The sequence below is a fragment of the Pteropus vampyrus genome, unplaced genomic scaffold (genome assembly GCF_000151845.1).
Source record: "Pteropus vampyrus isolate Shadow unplaced genomic scaffold, Pvam_2.0 Scaffold208, whole genome shotgun sequence".
Classification (NCBI taxonomy): Eukaryota; Metazoa; Chordata; class Mammalia; order Chiroptera; family Pteropodidae; genus Pteropus; species Pteropus vampyrus.
Window position 1 is genome coordinate 1,668,526 of NW_011888989.1, and position 22,317 is coordinate 1,690,842.

General features: G+C 35.8%; 1 protein-coding gene across 1 annotated transcript in view; it reads right to left on the reverse strand.

Annotated features, from left to right (window-relative positions):
* The window catches only part of BCAP29 (B cell receptor associated protein 29), a 46,201-nt gene extending 24,349 nt beyond the window's left edge, over positions 1 to 21,852 (reverse strand). The window contains exons 1-5 of the mRNA XM_011372492.2: positions 21,748 to 21,852; positions 21,059 to 21,166; positions 15,526 to 15,626; positions 4,732 to 4,882; positions 3,407 to 3,542 (exon numbers count right to left, since the gene is read on the reverse strand). Coding sequence (XP_011370794.1) covers positions 3,407 to 3,542; positions 4,732 to 4,882; positions 15,526 to 15,626; positions 21,059 to 21,150 — 480 coding nt within the window. The 5' untranslated portion in view covers positions 21,151 to 21,166; positions 21,748 to 21,852. The remainder of the gene's footprint in view (positions 1 to 3,406; positions 3,543 to 4,731; positions 4,883 to 15,525; positions 15,627 to 21,058; positions 21,167 to 21,747) is intronic.
* Positions 21,853 to 22,317: the final 465 nt, after the last annotated feature.

The window sequence follows — 22,317 nt, forward strand, 5'->3', positions numbered from 1 at the left end:
ATTGACTACATGCAAATATTTTACAATATTCAGTGCTATCAGGGTTAAAAATGTAAGAGAAATATGGTCTCTGCTCTCAGGTAACTTCGATCTAGTGAAAAAAAGATGAAACAAGAGCATGCACATTATAGCACAAGATCAAATACAGTACTACTGTGTTATAATAAATTAGTCAGCTCAGGAGGAGAAATTAAAGTTCTAATAAATATATAATACCAAGAATTTTTTGAGGACATAAGAGGACTGAAGCACATGCAATGGAAGAATCTTTATACCTTCAAAAATGTTTTTTAAAAAATTTAAGAGCATAAACAAGAAAAAAACCCTCCAAATCTCTATAAATTTGTTATACACTTCAAGTTCAAAACAATCCTACCTCACTAAGTTCAGTTCACACAGTCTCCAGTGATTACCCAAATTGCAAGGGAACCACTGAGTTACAGGAATGTTTACACTGACTGCTTGAATTATTATGCCATTTACTTGGAAAAGTTGGATTTGTGTTGGTCTTATAAATAAGCTTTCATTACTGCACCTGTAAATTTGTCCAAATTTATTACATGTAACTTGATGCTAGAGAAAGACCAAGAATCCTGGAATCTGAAATTCAATAGCTACCAACTACAGTAATGCACATGTTCACTGTTATCTCACCTTGGTAAGTGGCTAGAAAAAATCTAATAAGAAGTAAACTTTATCACCATTGCCATTTACAGCGATTAAAAGTTAATTTATCTTTCATAATTATCTCATTTCAGTAACTGATTATCAGAACACAAAGGGGTCTTAGGCACTATCTGTATGTCTTTTCATAGGCTGGCATAGGAGCAAAGGGACAAAACAAGGTGGTTAACAGTGAGGATTCTAGAGTCAGATGGCTAGGACTCCAATCTTAGTTCTGTCATCTATTAGATGAATGAATTCGTGCAAGTCACCTAACATTTTTGTGCCTCCATTTCTTCATTTATAAAAGGCAGATAGTAACAGTATCAACTTCATAAAGTTGTTGCAAAAATTAAGAGTTAATATCTTACTGTGAAGCATTTGAAGTGGTACCTAGCACAGTGTTAGCAATTATTTATAACCTTGAGGCCCAGAACATATGAGGTGACTTGCCCTAGATCACAATGTTAATTCTTGGTAAAGTTGGCTTTATCCAAGTTGGATCTCAGGGCAATGCACTTTCCATTACATAATGTGTCTCTGATAGAGAATGAAGAGGTGTTTTAGCAATTTTATCTTTCCTTAGCTAGTATATCAAAACCTATATGAATGAAGTATCTTGAAATAGAAGTCATCTTTGACATTCTGACCCATGACCTTTATTGGTCAATTAGTTACATTTTGGGTACTGAGAGTATTTATGTCCAGCTCACACACTTTCTCCCCACTGTGTACTGGCTTTAGCCCAGCATATCTGTGCACCTCTGATGATGTAGGGCCACTGATTGGGTTAAGACATACAGGAAGCAGGAAACCAGAACAGCATCGAACCAAAGGGAAGGAAAACAAAAACAGGGAGAAATTGTGGGGGAATCAAAAAATTAGTAGTAATGAAGTAAACTTCCTTGTAACGTTAACTAGTTCTGAAAACGATTTCCAAAGAAAGGTTCCAAAAATGTTTTGAGGAAGGTGTTTTTTTTTTGAAGAACAAGACTAATTTAAGCACATTAATTATGATGGAAATGAGGAAAATAATGGAACCAAAACTTTATGAAAACATCTTCCATTTTCTTAGAGTTGAAGAGAAGAAAAATACTAACGAACAAGAGAAAAAAAAGCACTGTGCTATTAGTAGTTACAACTCATTAATGTGACAAGATGGGCACACAGTAAGACTACTTAAATCAAGCTAGACACACAGTAAGTCTGCAATGCAAGGCTGTGTGCTTTGAGTTTAGCCAACACATTAATCGAAGCTTTGGGGTTTTGTGTTGTTATCATCGTAAAATGAGAGCAAAGGATAGAAAATGAAGCAAATAATAAGGTACTAAATGAGGCTGATTGTGTTGCTGAAATGTTACCCTCCCTACCCCCAAAAGCAAAAATGACTTATTGCTTGCTTTTGAATTCAGAAATACCAACAGCTTAATTTCCCAGACCTACATTTATTACAAAGGGATATTTACATGACATCTGTGAATCAATGCCTTTTCAAAACAGAACAAAACAAAGTAAAAAATAAACTGGTGCTTATTCTCTAAAAGTTTCCTTAAAAGATGCTGGTTACAATCTACACAAAGAAACATTTTTGAGTTCTGTTACTATGAAAATAGATCTTTCTTTACATTTTTGTAGTAGTGAAAATAAAGCAGACATAAAAAATAAAACAAAGGTTTTGCATAGGTGACCATGATACTATAGTATCGAGCACAATTTTGTGAAATGAGTTTTGCCATATTTAATAGATTTTGAAAGCTTTATATTGCACTATATAATAGCTAACTCATTTAGAATTGATGAAAGGTGGTGCTTATAGTTCTTTCTATAAGAGGCTAGGCTTTAGGAGTTGGATAAGGATTTGTATTCTCTACTGTTGGACTCACAATATTTTCTGCATACATTTAACAGTGTAACAAAAGATTAACTGCATTTTATTTATGACAGATAAATAATATCGCATTATTTTAGGGATTATTTTTTCAAGAAAATCTGTTTTGATTCCAAATGGTTCCACTGATTCTTTTGTTCTAAGAAGCAGAATTAGTAAAACCTATGAGGCTTAATATGAACTAAAAATACTCAAGCTATGACATCTGACTCCTAAATTTTAAACTTAAGAAATATCCAAAGTAATTTTGTATCTTTCATTTTTCCATATGTTCTTCTTCTTCTTTTTTTTTTGGGGGGGGGGTTGGGCAACAATACCTGATTCACATTCTCCCTGGATGGTAGAGGAAGTATAAGGTTCTCAAAGAAAGGTTACCAGCAGCATCGTCAAACTAAAGATTTTAAATATTATATGCAGTTATCAATCTACCGCAACTATTTTCCTCTGCTTCCTAAATAACTATCATTCAAAAGAAAAAACAAAACAAACAGGCTTACAAAAATAATTTAACTGAAAAGGAAATGGAAACATAGAGACTTAAAAAGACTTGCTTTAGGTTATAAAGTAAAATTAATGGTAATAAAGGAATTAAAATTCACATTCCCATACTGTTTTCTCCTTGAATCATACGAAGTAGGTCCAAAGGTGTTAATTTACTATTGAGGGAAACTTTGAGAACAAAGAAATCTAAAGGATAATAAGATGCTTTTGAAACAATCATTCTGCAGAACAGTTGCTATTTATGGTCATTTTCTGCTTCTAAATTATGAAAATGCTCTTTTTGATGCTGAAATATATCATCCTTTGGGAATATCAACAACATTTACACAAATTTTAAAAAGAAAATTTAAATACCCGTTTTAGTTTTTCATTCTCTTTCATGAATTTTTTGGCAGCCACATTAGTTTTTTCTGCTTGGGTTTCAAGTACTCCTTTGTTTGACAGTTCTTTTGCCAGCTGAGTAATAAGGGTAACCAGACGTCTTAAAACTCTAAGGAAAAAAAAAACTTTGAAATAGTCATTGTCAAACAACTCCCTTTTAGGTATGGGTGTGGTAGAGAGATGATGTTTAGGTAGGACATATATATATTTTTTTTAATTGGAGTCTTCCAGTTAAAACATGCCTATGTCTCTCTCATTCGTTTGGAATCTTTGTTAGAAGACAAGCATTTGGAATACAGGTTCAATGGTATTTACTATTTAATTATTTTCTTTGTAGATACCTCTAGCTGGGAGGAGCAGAAACAGAATTTTAGATAGTGTAGCAGGACCAGTAAGAGAAGTGTCTGCCTCTCCCACTTCCCCTCTATCCTCTTCTTCTCTCCCTCCCCTACCTCCCGCTCCTCTCTCTCTCTCCTCTTCCCTCTCTCTCTCTGGCCTAGTTAAAATTTTGCTATTTAAAGAGCAATGTATGAGGCTGGTCAAGCCTAGAAACTACTTGTTTGCATCTGTTTATGGGTAACTTCTATTGTTAGAAGTAGTAATTAACATCTTCAATTATTCATTCAAAAGGTATTTCCTCAGGAACTGCTAAGTGTTAAACACTGTGCTAGGCACTGGGGACATAGCAGAAAACGAGACAAAGTCCCTGCTCTCAGGTACTTTAGGTTCCAGTTGGGGAGCAAGAGTTAAAACAGTATTTAAGTACAACCATGAATGATATACAAAAGAAAAGTACACATACAATCTATGGGAGTGTACAAGAGGACATCTACCTACTTTGTGGGGAGTGATGGTCACAGAGGCTTCCCTGAGAAAGGCACTGAAGGATGAGAAAAGTTAGTCAGGGGAAGAGGGGAAGACAAAGTGTTCTCAGCAGAAGGAAAAACAGGTATGAAGACCTTGAAGTAGGAAGGAGCTAGGTACAGAATAGAAACTCAATAAATACTTGTTGCAGGAATGAATTAACAGTGAAGGTCAGTGTGGGTGGAATGTGGTATACATGTCAGAGAAAAGTATGAGGCAAGCCTCTAAAGAGAAGCAGAGGTCAGATTATGCAGGGCTTTTGAACCTATCAAACCTGCAAACCATAACTATTGCTTGTTATTTGAGTATATATATCATCTGAGTTCTTTTATGAAGATGTTAGTATACAAAACAGTATAGAAAAAAATCTGTAGTGTCGGTTAAAAATAATGAAAACATAAATCATATTTAAAATTTTTTTTTTTTTTACTCACAGCCAAAAAAATAGCGAAAATCCAGAAATGTAAAGATTTCTTTGCGACCTAAAAAGTTTCATCTGTGTATGTTCATGGGCACCAGGTCTGCTGGGTGAGCTCTTTTCAATGGAAGAAGTAGAGGAATATTTCCTTATTTCTCTCACAGCATCTATTAGAGAAAAAGAGAAAACATTACTTTTGGCTTTTATGAATATAAAATTATTAAAATGGGAAGCAGGTTTAGAATAACTGACCTAACTTTTAAATCATGGAGTTTAGATAGGGGTTCTCTTTTTGTCTTTTCCTCTACATACTTGGGAGGGTACCATGCCAAAAACAGATGCTCTGTACTTGTTTACTAGTGTAAACTTTGAATGTAACAGCATTTTTGGTTTTTACCATTCATTTGGACTCATCATCATTGTACTGTTTCTTATTTCTAGCTATACTGCAAACTATTATCCTTTACTCTTTCTATCCCTAATAAGTTGACTAAATTTTAAGCTATTGACAATAACATATAAGTCATATGCCATTACAATCAAGTCCAAGAGACTATCTTATTTCTCTTACTGTTCTAGCATTTTATTATATTTACTATTACTTAAAATTATTGAGATTTTAGAAATATTTAGTTACACTGAGATTTCCACTGGCATAGGTTTGCTAAACCTGTGGCACAGGCTCCCCACACTGACATGTAGATGGTATCTGCTACTAGAAATGTTCATACAGCTGCTCTTTTGATGCTTTCAATTCTGTTAAGTCTCAGATTCAAGGGAACCATTTCTTTTCAGTGCAAAACAGTTTTCAGATTATCAGCATCTATATTTAGTGTACTCTTAGTCACTACATCCTTGTAGGCCCTAGGGAGGGTATCAGCCTTAGATGTCTCAAAGGCCAGGTACAAACAAGTTAAATTGCTCTTTTCATGAAGCCTCCAGTATTCTTAGGAAAGAGTTATTGCCATTCAGGAAAGATTCCAGTTTGACAATGGAGTTCATTGTAACCATTATTTTATTATTTTTGTAATAGCAGCTTTACTGAGATATCCACAAATCTTAACATTTCCCTTTTTACAATGTATTAATTCAGTGGTTTTGAGTATATTCATAAAAGTTGACCAACTAATGCCACTAATTAAAGAATACTTTTGTCGACCCCCAAAAACCCCATATCCATTCTTCCCTTCCTTCACCTTCTGGTAACTACCAATATACTTTCTGTCTCTACGGATTTATTTATTCTGGACATTTTATATACTATGTGGTCTTTTGTGTCTGGCTTCCATCTGGCTTAGCATGATGCTTTTGAGGTTCATATACATTGTAGCGGCTATCAGTATACTTTGGTACTTTTTATAACTGAATGATATTCCATTATACAGATATAAAAATATACTGTATTTGGTGTATCCATTTATGAGTTGATGGACATTTGTTTCTACTTTTGGCTATTATAAATAATACTGCTTACAAACATTCATGTACATGTTTTTGTACTGACATGTGATTTCATTTTTCTTAGTATATACCTCGATGTGGAATTGCTGGGTCATATGGTAACTCTATGTTTAACTTTCTGAAAAACTTTCAAAATGTTTTCCATTTTATATCTCCACAAGCAGTGCTGGCATTCCAATTTCTCCATGTCCTTATCAACGCTTGTTATTATTGGTCTTTTTGATTACAACCATGCTAGTGGGTGTGTGAAGTAGTATCTCACTGTGGTTTTGTTTTGCATTTCTGTGATGGCCAATGATGTTGACTATCTTTTCATGTTCCTACTGACCATCTGTATATCATTTCTGGTGAAATGTCTATTGAGATTCTGAACCTATTTTTAAAATTGGGTTATTTGCCTTTTTATTTGTACTCCAAATATCATTTATAGATTTTTTTTTCAAATTGAGAATAACTTAATGGACATTCACTACATATGTCTCTTTAGTCTCTTTTAACATAAAATACTTTTTTGTAAAGACATTAACTAAAGTGCCAGACCAATTGTTTTATAGAAGTTTACACATTCTGGATCTTGTCTGATAGTGGTGTAGTCTAATTTGTTTTTCTAATTCCTATATTTCCAGAAAACCAGAAATCAAGTATAAAGAATGATTGGATCAGGTTTAATATTTTTGGCAAGAATCCTTCATAACTGATGCCATGAAATGTTAGCACGATCTGTACTTTTTGATGCTAAATTCGATTATTGGTTTAAGATGGTATTAGTCATAGTCCTCCAGAGAAACAAAACGAACAGGATGTGCGTGTGCGTGTGCGTGTGTGTGTGTACGCGCGCACACGCACGCGGAAGGGGAGTGGGAATGAGTAAAGGGGGAAGATATTAATTTATTTTAAGAAACTGGCTCACATGATTGAGATATAATTCACATACCATAAAAGCTTTGTTAAGTCCAAAAATCTGCAGGGGCAGCTGGCAGGCTGGAGACCCAGGAAAGAGTTACTGTTTGAGTTCAAAGGCCATCTGCTCCAAAATTTTTTTGCTCAGGAAAGGTCAGTCTTTGTTCTATTAAACCTTCAAATGATTGGATGAGGCCTGCTTTACTCAAAGTCCTCTTATTTAAGTCTTAATCTTACCCAAAAAACACCTTCACTGAAATATCCAGAATAATGTTTTACCAGATATCTGGGTATTATGACTCAGCCAAGTTGACACATAAAATTAACCATCACAAGATGATTAATCAGTGGACATCAGATTTCTCACTGTAAAGATTTTGTGATTCCCTTTGTAATTAGCAAATAATTTATTTTTTTCTTTAATCTTAAAATGAGTTTAAGTTCTTCGATTTCATTCTTTTTTATGATTGTTATAGCTGTTAAGAGTTCTTTGCCTTTGCACACAAATTTTATGAGAAAGTGGTCAACTTCTACTAAAATGTTGGTTAGAATTTTGATTGGGACTGTTAAATCTATAGATCATTTTGGGGAGAATAAACATTGTAATAATATTGAGTTTTCCAAATGATGAAAATATCTTCATTTATTTCTATCTTTTAAAATTTCTTCCAGGAATGTTTTTGTAGTTTTCAGGGTGAGATCTTGTATATCTTTCATAAAGTTCATTTCTAAGGTTTTTAGACTTCTTGGTATACTCACAAAAAGAATTTTCAAAAATTTCATTTTTTAGTTGTTTACTGATTATAGTATAGAAATACAATTAATTTTTGTATGTTGACTTTGTATTTTGTGATGCCACTATATTAATTTCTTTCACATAGTTGCTTTCTTATAGATACTTTAGGGCTTTCTAGGTAAATATGTCATCTGCAAATAAGGATTGTTTTACTTCTTTATTTGCAATCTTTATGCTATTTTTTTTTTAACTTGACTTATTATCATCCTGGTTAGGACATCTATTACTTATTAAATAAAATAGTGAAAGCAAATATCCTTCCTTTGTTCCTAATCTTATGGAGGAAACTTTCGATACTTAATTAAGGATGATGTTAATCCTAGGGTTTTTTTTTTTTTTTTTTGTAAATGCTCTTCATCAGAATGAGGATGTTTCCATCTATTTCTAATTTGCTAACCCTTTTAATCTGATATTTCTATTATTGTGAAATGATTAAAATAGGTCTAGTTAACATTCATTACCATATATAGTTACAGAATTTTTTTGTGGTGTGAACTTTTAGATCTACTCTCTTAGTAACTTTCAAATATACAATACAGTGTTAACTCATGTTGTACATTACATCCCCATGACTTATTTTATACCTGGAAGTTTGTACCTTTTGACCCCCTTTACCCTCTATTCCCTGCCTCTGGTAACCACCAATTGTTTCTCTGTATCTTTTTTTTTTTTTTATTTGATTTCAGATTTCACATATAAATGAGATCATATGGTATTTGTCTTTGTCTGACTTATTTAACTTAGCATAACATCTTCAAGATCTATCCATTCATGTTGCCACAAATGGCAAGATTTCATTCATTTTTAATGGCTGAATAATTATCTATCTAATCTATCAATCATCTCACATTTTCTTTGTTCATTCATCCGTCCATGGATATTTAGGCTGTCTCTATATCTTGGCTACTGTAAGTAATACTGTAGTGAACGCGGGGTACATATATCTTTCTAAGTTAGTGTTTTCCTTTTCTTCAGATAAATAACCAGAAATGGAACTGAAAATATTTCTACTTCTAATTTTCTGAGGAACCTCCATACTGTTTTCCATAGTGGTTGCACCAATTTACATTCCCATCAATAATGCACAAGGGTTTCCTGTTCTCCACAGCCTCACCAGCATTTGTTATCTTTTGTCCTTTTTATGAGCTATTCTAACAGGTGAGGTGATAGATAGCTCTTTGTGGTTTTGATTTGCATTTCCCTGATGACTAGTCACACTGAGCATCTTTTCATGTACCTGTCAGCCATATGTATGTCTGTTTTAGAAAAATGTCTATTCAGATTTTGTACCCATTTTTTTCTTTTTCTTTTTTTGCTATTGAGCTGCATGAATTCTTTATATATTTTGGGCATTAACCCTTTATCAGATATGATATGTTATATTTTGGGCATTAACCCTTTATCAGATATGATATGTAAATATTTTCTTCCATTTAGTAAGTTGCCTTTTCATTTTGTTGATGGTTTCCTTTGTTGTGTAGAAGCTTTTTAATTTGATGTAGTCCTACTTGTTGATTTTTGCTTTTGTTGCCTTTGCTTTTGGTGTCAAATCCAAAAAATCATCGCCAAAAATGATGTCAGGGAGCTTACCACCTATGTTTTCTTCGGAGTTTTATGGTTCCAGGTCTTAAGTTCAAGTTTTTAATCCATTTTAATTTTTGTATATGGTGTTAAGATGGTGGTCCAGTTCCATTCTTTTGCCTGTGGCTATCAAGTTTTCCCAACACCACTTTCCCCATTGTATATTCTTGGCTCTTCTGTGGTAAATTAATTGACGATATATGTGTGGGTGTATTTCTGGACTCTCTATTCTGTTCCATTGATCTGTTTTCATGTCATCACACTGTTGATTACTATTGCTTTGTAATATAGTTTGAAATCGGGTAGTGTGATGCCCCCAGCTTTGTTCTTTCTAAAGATTGCTTTGGCTATTTGGGATCTTTTCTGGTTCCACACAAATTTCAGGATTGCTTGTTCTATTTCTGTGAAAAATGTCATTGAAATTTTGATACGGACTAGTAACCACTACCAGAGGGTAGCGGGTAGAGGGTAGGGAGAATGCGGGAGGTAGAAGGGGGGAAAAAATTTAAATAATTTCTTCAATTAAAAAATAAAAAAAAAATGAGAATTTATAAAAAGAAAAAAAAAAAAGAAATTTTGATATGGATTGCACGGAATGTGCAAATAGCCCTGGGTAGTAAAAACAGTTTAACAATATTAGTTCTTCCATGAGCACAAAATTTCTTTCCATTTATTTGTGTCTTCAATTTATTTTACCAACGTCTTAGTTTTCAGCATACAGGTCTTTCACCTCTTTGGTTAAATTTATTACTATGTATTTTATTCTTTTTAATGCAATTACAAATGAGATTTTCTTAATTTCTGTTTCTGATAGTTTGTTATTAGCATATAGAACTACAACAGATTGTTATATATTGATGTTGTATCCTGAAACTTTACTGAATTCATTTATTAGTTCTAACAGATTTTTTTGTGGCGGGGGGCGCTGAAGTCTTTAGGGCTATCTATATCTGTATAGAGACAGATTTCTATATCACGTCATCTACAATAGTGACAATTTTACTTCTTCCTTTCCAATTGGGATGCTTTCATTTCTTTTTCTTGCTTAATTATTCTGGCTAGGTCTTCCAATATTATGCTGAATAAAAATGGCAAGAGTAGCTGTCCTTGTCTGGTTTCTGATCTTATAGGAAAAGCTTTCAGCTTTTGACTGTTGAGTATGATGTAAGCTGGGGGCTCAGCATATAAGGCCTTTATTATGTTGCGGTATGTTTGCCTCTATTCCCACTTTGCTGAGAGCTTTTATCATAAATGAATGTTGAATTTAGTCAAATGCTTTTTCTGCATCTAGAGATCAATCTATGATTTTTATTGCTAACTTTTTTTTAAATCATAAATATTCTTAAGGTAGAAACTAAGATCATTAATTTTAACTCTTCTTTTTCTAATAAACATTCAAAGCTATAAATTTTCTTCGGAGCAGTGCTTTATTATTCTACATATTTTGATATATTGTATTTTGTTATTTAGTTAAAATATTTTCTCTTTTGACTTTGAGTTCTTTGACCCATGGAATACTGACAAGTGTCTTGTCTGATACCTAAACACGTGGAGTTCTTCCAGGTATATGTTATTGATTTCTCTTTTACATACTCTGCATGTTCTTCTGTAATTTATTGACTTACTTTATGGTCCAGAAATTAGTATATCTTGGTGAACATAGTGTCTTCATGTGTCCGTGCCAAGATTATCTATATTCTACAGCTGTTGGGAGTGACTTGATTTTTACACTTTCATGGCCGCTTTGGTTTTAATTTTAATTATAGTAAATTCCTAATTCCTTGAATAGAGTCTGTATTCCTAAGGAGCAGTCTTCTGTGATTTTACTGGAAAGGTCCAAGGTCTTTACTATGGACTTCTAACTTAATGGAATTGAAACTCTAAACTCAGTTTCTCTTTGGTAGGTAGCAGCTAAAATTTCTGCTCAGCTCTTTCAGCTTTTTGGCTGCTACTTTCCAGTGAGCTCCTTGAAATCTTCCCTATACATCCATGGTTCAAGATTCAACCAAGGCTTTGAGGCGTGCTTATATGCAGATTTTGGGATTCACTTTCTGAGGCTTTTTCTTGTCTTGGATATCTCCTCTTAATTTCCAGCCTCTCTGACCTCTGATACTTTTAGCCAGTAAAGACCGTGGCTTTCTGCTTTGAGTTCTAGCTGACCATGCCACATGGACTGAGAATTGCCTTTAGAGGAAAAGCTATATAAATGTGATTACACTCAGTGTGATTCCTTCTTTCAAGCTTTGCTTTCCCTCCAGTTTCCATCTGCTTTGGGTTACTCTTGTAGGCCTTCAAATACTTTTTTTCATATCTTGTCTAGGCTTCATAATTGTTATCAAAGGAGGGTTAATCTAACACAAGCTATTTTGCCATTACCAAAACTAGAACTCCTAGTCTTTTAAGAAATTATTTTAAAAAATTTATCATGGTGAAATTCACATAACATAAAACTAACCATTTTAAAGCAAACAATTTAGGGGCATTTAGTATGTTCACAATGTTGTACAACCATCATCTCTATCTAATCCCAAGTCATTTCCATCACTCCAAAATTAAAAAAAAAAATTAACTTTTTGATTTTATATTTGTATGCCATTTCTATTAGTGAAAATCTTAGTTTCCAATACCATTAACATACTTACTGATTTGCTTTATGCTGCAATATACAGTTTTTAAATTGCTAACAATGAAACTATGTGAAGTTTTAGATTTCTTTGCAATCACTTTTGTTTTTAGAATATATCCCACCACGGAGGTAGAGAGGACTCTAGTCAACAGTTAGTTAAAACAATTATTTTCTCTGTCATATGTTACCAATCTTATATAATATGCAGTTTATTTTCAATTTTAGAATTAGCTTTTTTCTAGCTTCATAAAATTTGAAGTTTTCTTTCTTTAAATTCTCAAATAGTAATATCTGTTTTTTTGAAAGTGGTGAAATTTCTGGCAAAATTACTTGGTTTTATGCTTTCCTGGGGGGTGGGGGGAGGTAGCTTTTTGATAACTTCCTATAGTTCTTTATGAAAACTGGCCTAATTAAATTTTCTATATCTATTGGTATTCATTTGGTCAATTACATTTTTTGGCAAAATTACCCATTCCATTAAGGTTTTCAAATTTGTTTGCACAGAGGTATATAAAGTAGTCTCTTAAATTATCTTTTTAAAATTTATTTTGTCTTAATGGCCATTTCTCAGATTGCCTCACTATTATAGTAAGCATTCCAACCACTACAAAACAGCTAAAAGAACATAGTATTTATGAGTTATTTTGAGCAGGCCAGAGGAACCAAATAGTGCTATGAAGGGCTATCATGCTTGTGATTCAGCTTCTTTTGCAATTAAATGGGCAAAATACTCCTGGATCTTTATGCAGAAATACTGAAGATTAACTAATAATGTCAAAGAAGTTTATAAATGTAAACGGTCATACAAATCCACCCACAGAATGAATCATCTGTATAATAAAGAGGCGAGTATATCTGAAAAGTAGAATAGGGGAATTAATAAGGAGAGAGTGTGACATACAGTAGATTTTCTATCAGGAAATAGGCTTTTTTTGTAGAAACTTTCAAATTCCCGGAATGCATTTCTAGTGACACTAACCATATTCCTGGGTTTCCTGCTTCCTTTCTGCCTATTCCCACCTGTGAAAGCACACACAGATGCACACACGCTTTTGAGTTAGTATTGGTGCTAGGAATATAAACATCTTGTAATTATTACCTTATTAGCAATAATCAACAAGAAAATGAAATAAGTTTCAAATTAAGCTTGAGTAACCCACTAGTTGTACATTATTCTAGTGGATGAGAACACTGGACTAAGTACTTTATATATGTTACCACATTCAAACCTAACACTTCAATGAAGTAAATGTCATTCTTCTATTCTGAGATGTAACACTCAAGCTTAAAGGATAAGTCCCTATCTGTTTGCCTCTTTCATCCATGGTTAAAGCTCTTGCAACAACTATCTATTATTTCACTATTCTCTGGGAATTACCGACTCTGCCCACAGATGTAGATTCCAGCTAGTAGTCATTTTTGTGACTCCAACCTCTGGCCACAGCTTACCAGATGAGAGTTGGATACCTGGTCTAGCTGGTCTGATTTTTTCCCCTTAGAATTGGAATTTGGAATCAGAAATGGCTAAGTAATCCTTGCATATTGCTGGAGTGATAACTTGGCAGCTGTGTGGTGCCCATTTTCTGTGTTGGCAATTGAGGATGAAAATACATGGAAATGAGGAAGAATGAAGAACACAGACCCAGGGGGAAATGCAGGGACAGAAAAAGGACACTTCAGTTCTGAGGACTAGTCCCTCTCTGGAATTTGGCTTCCTTCCTTCTCTGGAGTACTCTGAAACAACCCTATATTTCATTATAAATTCCCTTTCCTCATATGGATATGTGGCAGTTTGCAGTAGTAATTCTTGTGATAAATTTTAGAGTTAGGAGATCACAACACATTTTAGAGCTAGTAGAAGCTCCAGAAATTATTTCCTTCTCTCCCTTTATCTTGCAAATGCATAAACTGAACTAAGAGGAAATGCTATTCCAAATGTCATTTAGTTAGCTGGTGGCAAAGTTGAAACCCAATTTCCTTATTTTTTACGAGCTTAGTGTTATTTCTTACATGGCTGGAAATTCATAACATTAACATAATGTACCATGAGACAAATACTGACATTTTTAAATGAGGCAGAAACCAGTTCATACTCTGATACAATTAGCTACTCATATCTATTCACACCAGTTGGTCTCAGTTTCACAAAGAGAAATCCACTTCAGAGGCTGGTGTTATAAACCTGGGAAACATTTTCTCACAAAATAGTGGAATACATGGTGGTTATGGTTCCATGTTGGCCCTTGTAAAACTTAATGCACAACACAACAACTCTGAGGGAATTCTGAGGGAAAACATATGTGTATCAAAAGCTAAAGTGCCAGGAAGTAGCTGGGTGATCAGACAAGTTACTTAATTCTTTAAGCTCAGCTACTTCTTCTAAAAAATATAATTATTTATCTCATGGGATTTCTGGTTTGATAAGAACAATAAAGGTTTACTTCTAATTTCTAAGATACTTGTTATTACAAAAATTTCGAACATGCTGAAAAACCAGTGTAAGAAACACCCATATTTCACCACCTAGATTCAATAATTGCTAACATTTCCCCATATTTGCTTTATCTTTTTTTAACCATTTGAAAGTAAGTTGAAAATATCATGACACTTTATTTCTAAATATTTTAGCATGCAGCTCCTAAGAATAATGACATAGTCGCATATAACTTGTGCTGATAATTTTCTCTGTGAAAGGGTAGATAGTGAATGTTTTAGGCCATACAGTGTCTGTTACAATGACTCTACCCTGTAGCTATCCATGGAAACATGCATAGACAATACATAAACAAATGAGCATGATTACATTCGAATAAAACTTTAATTTCAAAAACTGGCATATAGTTATGCTGTATAACGACGACAATGCTACTACAAATGAGGTTAACAAAAATTCCCTAATATTATCTAATAACCAGTTCATATCCAAATTTTTGCAGCAGTCCCCATATGTCTGTGCTCTTAGTTAACTGGGATCCAATCAAGATTCATATCCTGCATCTAAGACTCCTTTTGAGGGCCTAATGATTCTATTTCTCTATGCTTCCCTAAGCACCAGCTAAGCCCCTGGTGCTTGGGACACCACAGTAACAAAGAACTGTATAACTGGTAACTCTGAAAAGTGGGCTATGCATTGGTATATTTAAATTTTAAAACAACTTAAAAGAGGTTAAGAGCTATTGCACTCTGCTGAAATTTATGTTTCTGCATATATTATGGTAACATCTATCAACTATCGATATATCAATATTTGCTCTATACACTGGCAATATACTACACAAAGTCAACTGTATGTTAATAGCAACATCAAATTAATTAAAAATCAATAAATTCATTAATAAAAACTAGGGTAAGCTTATTTAAAGGAGGTATCTAGTACTCCAGTACTTAACATAACTAGAAACAGTCTAGTAACCTAGTACTTACCAATCTAGTAATTTAGTACTCACCTAGAAACAGAACAATCAATAGGACTATAATAGTAAGGAAAGCTTTGTTCCAGAAAGTTGCAATTTTACCCCAGACATTAAATGAAAAAATCTTCTGCCATCTGTAACGCAATACAATTACATTAGGTATAAAAAAATCAAAAGAATGTTTTGAAATATTTTCTAAATACTGAATTAACATTTTGGTAATTATGTAGTGAGTAAAAAGAATTACAGCAGTTTAATTTTTTATGTCATATCAGAGAATTATCAATTCATAAGAAAGTCTCATAAAATAAAGAACAATTTCTTTTAAATTTAATAACCTGACATTTGACTATCTTCTATCTGGTGGTTCAAATATTCTACAGTGAACTAACTTTTAAAGGAAAGATATATGATCAAACTCTTAAAAAGGAATTCTTATAGTAAAATATTATATTGCTGATATAAGCTATCATTCTCTTTCCCCTAGTCAGGGTAACAACTCAGAAGTAACAAAGATCTCTTGGTCTAACAATTAGAAACATTTGAGGAGTAGGGGGACACACACACACACAGGTAGTAAGTACTTAACTTTAAAAACAACTTAAAAAAAGTTTTTCTTTAAAATTAGGACTAATTATTAACCAATAGGTTTTGAAAACAACTTTAAGTAATGGCTTGAAATTGGTGAGGAGAGGAAGACAGATATAGATGAAGTAGTTTCTTTTGCCTCTATGCTCAATTCCAAGAATACTATTCAAATTTTAAATTGCAAAGATTTTATATTTTTAGAAAGAGAACATAAGTGGTAATACCTTGATCTTGGTCCAAATGTAAATGAACATTTCAAGAGCCAGTATAAAAAGAAAAACAAGAGACCCCCTACAGGGAACAACTACCGGTTTATAATAAGACTCAATTCAAGAAAGAGCTAATGTTAGCTACTACATATTGAATCCTTATTGTACTATCGTTCTAAGCACTTTTACATGTTTTAGCTAATTTAATCACCACAATTACTATATGAGGTGGATAGTAGATTAGTTCCATTTTACAAATGGGGAAACTGACCAGAGAGTTATTTATCAATAACTTGCCCAAGGTCACACAGTAACATGCAGAGTTGGGATATAAACTCAGGCAGTCTGACCTCTGAGTGTGTCTAACTCGTGGATTACGTGAGAACAGAGAGCCAAATGAAATAAAAACTGAAGCCTTTTCTTTGAAGATTATGGCGATACACATAAAAAAGATAAAAAAGATGTGGATATAGAGGTTCCAATTAAGAAGGTGGAGCAGGTAAATAAATGCCTGCTTGCTCTTATGACCACATCAAAATTACAACTAAACTACAGAACAAGATTCTAGCTGAACAAAAGGATATACATAAGAAGCCATCTTGAGACTGAAAGGAGGGGGAGAGACTCGAATGAACTGGTTCCATACCCACATGAGGTGTTAAAAATTGGGAGGGATATCTTGGCTTTGGAGGTCTCCCAAGTACCAAGGTGTCCGAGCCCCATATCAGTCTCCCAAGCCCAAGGTTCTAGTGTCAGGAAGAGTAGTCCCCACACTTCTGACTGTGAAAACCAGGGAGATTGTGGCTGAGTGAGATCAAGGCTGCTGGAGTCCCAGGCATCCTTCTTAAAGGACCTATGCATGGACTTACTGACAGACGCACTCGCTCTGAACTCCATTGCTGAGACTGTACCTCAAAAGGCATGAGGCACATACAAGGAGGAACTAAACTGTCTGGCTTCAGGGCAAGGGCTAGAGGGGCAGCTCTCTCCCAGACAGAGTACTGACAGAAGTCATTGTTCCTTGGTTGATCCCTCTCCTCTCCCTGCATGCAGACACAGGCAGGCACCATGTCTGAGTCTCTATCAAACTGGCTAACACCAGTTGCCATGCCCTGAGACCGTGCCCCACCCCACTTGCAGGACCACTCAAGCCACTTCTAGTGGCTTTTCCATACAAACAGCCTGTCTTGGCTAAGGTTCATAAACCTCAAACAAGCAGCATCAGGCCTCTGCATGCCCCATACCTCTTGCTAAGCAACCCCAAGCCCGGCACTAGCGCCAGCCAGCCTCAGTCGGCAGCTTAGCTTCTCCTAGGCACCTCCAAGCCCAGCACAAGTGGCAACCATCTGTAAGTCACTTTGCAGCTCAAACAAGTTGCCCCAGACAGTGCATAGGCAGCAGCTGACTTTGGTCTGCACCAGAGCCCCTCCCAAGAGGCCCTAGGACCAATAAACCTGGTGGCTAGCTTCAGACCACACCAGAGTACCATCCGACCACCTCCACAAATGACACATCCAAAAGGCAAACTGGGCAGGCACCAAAGCCCTGCTAAAACAAATCTTGCTCTATATAGCCAGCCGCCGCACAAGAGTTCCTCCACTGTAGTCACAGCTAGTCCTTACAACCAATCAGTTTGAGGGTCAATCTCTCCCACTGACATGGCAACAGCAACCAAGGCTCAACGACAACAGGAGGGCACACATAATCCACACAAGGTACACAACTGGAGCACCCAGCTCAGGTGACCAGGGAGACTGTGCCATTGGACCCCACAGGACTCCTACTACATAAGGCCACTTTACTAAGACCAGGAGACATAACACCTCTACCTAATACATAGAAACAAACAGGGAGGCAGTCAAAATGGGGAGACAAAGAAACATGTCCCAAATGAAGGAACAGAACAAAGCTCCAGAAAAAAAAAAAACACAAAAAAACAAAAACCTAAACGAAATAGAGAAGCAATCTACCCAATGCAGAGTTCAAAACACTGGTTATAAGGACACTCAAAGATCTCAGTGAGAACTTCAACAAAGAGACAGGAAATATAAAAATGGAGATAGAAAACATAAAAAAAGAACCAGTCAGAAGCGAAGAATATAATAACTGAAATAAAGAACACATTAGAAGGAATCAACAGTAAATTAGATGAAACAGAGAATCCAATCAGTGATTTGGAAAATAAATTGCAGAAAATATCCAATTACAACAGCAATAAGAAAAACGAATCCAAAAAAATGAGGAGTGTTTAAGGAACCTCTGGGACAACATCAAGCATACCAATATTTGTATCATAGAGGTACAACAAGAAGAGAGCGAGCAAGGAGTTGAAAACCTATTTGAAGAAATAACAAAAAACTTCCCTAACCTCGCAAAGGAAATAGACATACAAGCCCAAGAAGTGGAGAGAGTCCCAAACAAGTTGAACCCAGAGGCCCACACCAAGACACATTTTAACCATAATTAAAATGCCAAAGGTTAAAGGTTAAGAGAAAATCTTAAAAGCAGCAGGAGAAAAACATTTAGTTACCTACAAAGGAGCTCCCATAAGACTGTCAGCTGATTTCTCAACAGAAACTTTGCAGGCCAGAAGACACTGGAACGAAATACTCAGTGATGAAAAGCAAGGACCTACAACCAAGATTACTCTACCTAGCAAAGCTATCATTTAGAATCAAAAGACAGATAAAGAGCTTCCCCAACAAGAAAATGCTAAAGGAGTTCATCACCACCAAACTAGTATTACAAGAAATGTTAAAGAAAATTCTTTAAGAAGAAAAAAAAAGATAAAAAATATGAATACTAAAATGGAAATAACTACATATCAACAATCACTTAAATGTAAATGGATTAAATGCTCCAATCGAAAAATAGGGTGGCTGAATAAGAAAACAAGACCCTTACATATGCTGCCTACAAGAGACTCACTTCAGTTCTAAAGACACACACAGACTGAAAGTAAAGGGATAGAAAAAGATATTTCATGAAAATAGAAAGAAACAAACAAAAGCTAGAGTAGCAATATTTATACCAGACAAAACAGACTTTAAAATGAGGGCTATGATAAGAGACAAAGAAGGATCCAGTAATCAAACTTTTGGGTATTTACCCAAAGAAACCCAAAGCACTACTTCAAAGAGACATGTGAATCCATATGTTCATTGAAGCATTATTTACTATAGCCAAGATATGGACGCAATCTGGGTGTTCATCAATGGATAAAGAAGTAGTAGTACTTATATACGAAAGTATATTTCTCAGCCATAAAAAAAGAATGATATCTTGCCATCTGCAACAACATGGATGGACCTGGAGGGTGTTGTGTTAAGGAAGTCAGACAGAGAAAGACAAATGCCATATAATTTCACTTATATGTGAAATCTAAAGAACAAAATAAACTAACAAAATGAAACAGACTCAGATACAAAGAACAAACTGGTGATTGCCAGATGGTTGCGAGTGTGTGTGTGTGTGTGTGTGTGTGTGTGTGTGTGTGTGTGTGTGTGTGAAAAATGGGAAGGAATTAAGAAGCACAAACTGGTAGTTATGAAACAGTCATGGGGTTTAGAGTATAGCATAAGGATTATAGTTAATAATATTGTAACAACTGTGTATGGTGTCAGATGGGTATTTGATTTACTGGAGTGATCAGTTCCTAAGTTATATAGATGTCTAATCACTATGCTGTACACCTAAAATTAATGTTGTATGTCAACTGTAATGGAAAACAACAACAAAGATGTGGATACATACCATAAGGACATATTGTAAATGATTATATGTACAAATATGCCATATTTTCTTATGTATATGAAGGTATATTTATAAAATATGTGTACAGATACACAATCTATCAAATTGCTACATAACCAGGATAGGAAAAAAATTATATTTGACAGGAAGAAAAAGATCCATAATTTATGTATCATTTTGATAGATAAAAGACCAATTGACAAAAATATTTTTGCTTTCAAATTCTTACAAACACTACTTAAAATCTAAATGGTGTTATTAAGGATTTTAAACAAAATCAAGAGGACGAGTGGTAGGGTGATGAAGAACACTAGCTTGAAAGCTGGATTCTTGTCTGGAATCTGCCTGGATTGCCCAGATTACCCAGGTCAGACTACTTACCCTGTAGAATGAGTGGGCTGGATAAAACTATGTCTAAGGCCCCTTCCTATAGTATGGTTCGATTTTTTTCTTTAGTAAGGAAGAAAAAAGTGATGGCATAGCTGATAGACAAAGACACAAATGAATAGAAATTCAGGTAGGTAAGAAGCAAGTTAAGAGTTGTGAAAGACTACCTGAACCCTGAGCAAAGGTAAAAGCTTTCACAAGTCTTTTCCAGTCATGGGATCTTACCAAACTTCAGTAGGTTATCTCCAGGATTTCGCTAACGCGAGATTTTTTTTTTTTTTTAATGCCATGTGTATGAACAAATGTATTGCGACATTTTTATTACTAGTGTATTTCACCATTCATACTAGCAAGTTTCTGGATGTAGAACTGAATTCCCAATAAGTGGATTATTACAGGGGTAAAATGAGCCAATGCTTTGATTAAAATACTTGGTACTTAAAGACCTTGTAAGGTCCTTTACTAAGAAACTAATGCTAATGTATGGTTCTGATACTTTTCATATTCAGCACTTTTAACATGTATTCATTGTGTGGGGGAAAAAAGTAGTAAAATTACCATTAAACATTAAACACTAAGCAGTCTAAGGGAGCTACTGATTTATTATTAACAATTGGGAGGTTTCCTACCTCTGAGGAGGAATAAAAGGTAGACAGAAGATTAAAATGAGTCCTATTTCAGCATAAAGAAAGGTTGCAACTGCTGCCCATTGGAGTGTCATTTTTTTCTCTTCACACCTAAATAGAGAAACACTTATTTTACTTTGCTGCCTTTCAAAGAAAACTGATTTAAAGACTCCCGGGGGGCGATTTTCGTTCAGGGGTTTTACAGCCTCCGACCTTCCCCTGACTGGAGGCGCCAGTCGTTAAGCAGGGGCGGGAAGGGGAGGAAGGGAGGAAGGGAGGAAGGGAGGAAGGGAGGAAGGGAGGAAGGGAGGAAGGGAGGAAGGAAGGAAGGAAGGAAGGAAGGAAGGAAGGAAGGAAGGGTGGCGGGGGTGGGGGACGGTCAAGGGTGGGCCAGAGGCGAGTGTCTCCACCTCCCCGGAGAGCCGTGCGCAACTAGCGAGGCGGCCTGCGCGGCGCCAAGGACGTGCTTTTCGGCCAGCTACGCAGCGACAACTCCCCAACGCCAGCCTCCACTAACGCCCGCATCTGGGGACCCTCCCGCTTGGCGAATGCGCAGCGGGCCCTAGACCAACGCCTTGGGGGAAGGGTCTGCTGCCCGAGGCTCAACCGCGGAGAGCGGCGCGACCCCGCGCGGCCTTGCGCTCCACGGCGCCTCGGAGACCGCGACCGCCCGCGTTCTCTCCCGGTCTTACCCAGTTTGCGGCCCGCCTGGTTCCCGGCGCTGCTCCGCGGCCGCCGACGCGCGTGACGTCAGACGCCACGGCGGGGGGAGGGGAGGGAGGTGGGGAAGAGTGCCCCACCCCCACCGGCTTCCCACTCCGCTAAGTGTGTTGGTCCTCGCGGGTGTCGTAGGCGGTGCTAATACATCGATTAGCAAGAACTGTCTTCTACTTATAATATGGTAATGGAATTAGATGACTCAGACTTTTCGACCCGATTCTTGTGGCCCCCCAAGTGCAGTTTCTTGAGTAGAGCTGACTTTATATTTCTGAATAAAGTGGTTTGGATGGGAGAGGAATCGGTAACCGACGTTTTCTGGTAGAGCTTCGTGGGGTGCAGGCAGAAGGAAATGCGCTAGGGTCGGAGGGTTAGATAAGGTGATACAAATTCAGTAAACGTATTTGAAACGCACTCCTTTCCTGTTCCGGCAGTTTTATGGGAGAAACGGTTTCATTGTCGGCAAATAAATTTAGAAGGGCCAGGATTGGGTAGTTGTGCAACGTTTTTCTTCTGAGACTAGAATATGTAGTCAAAACATACTC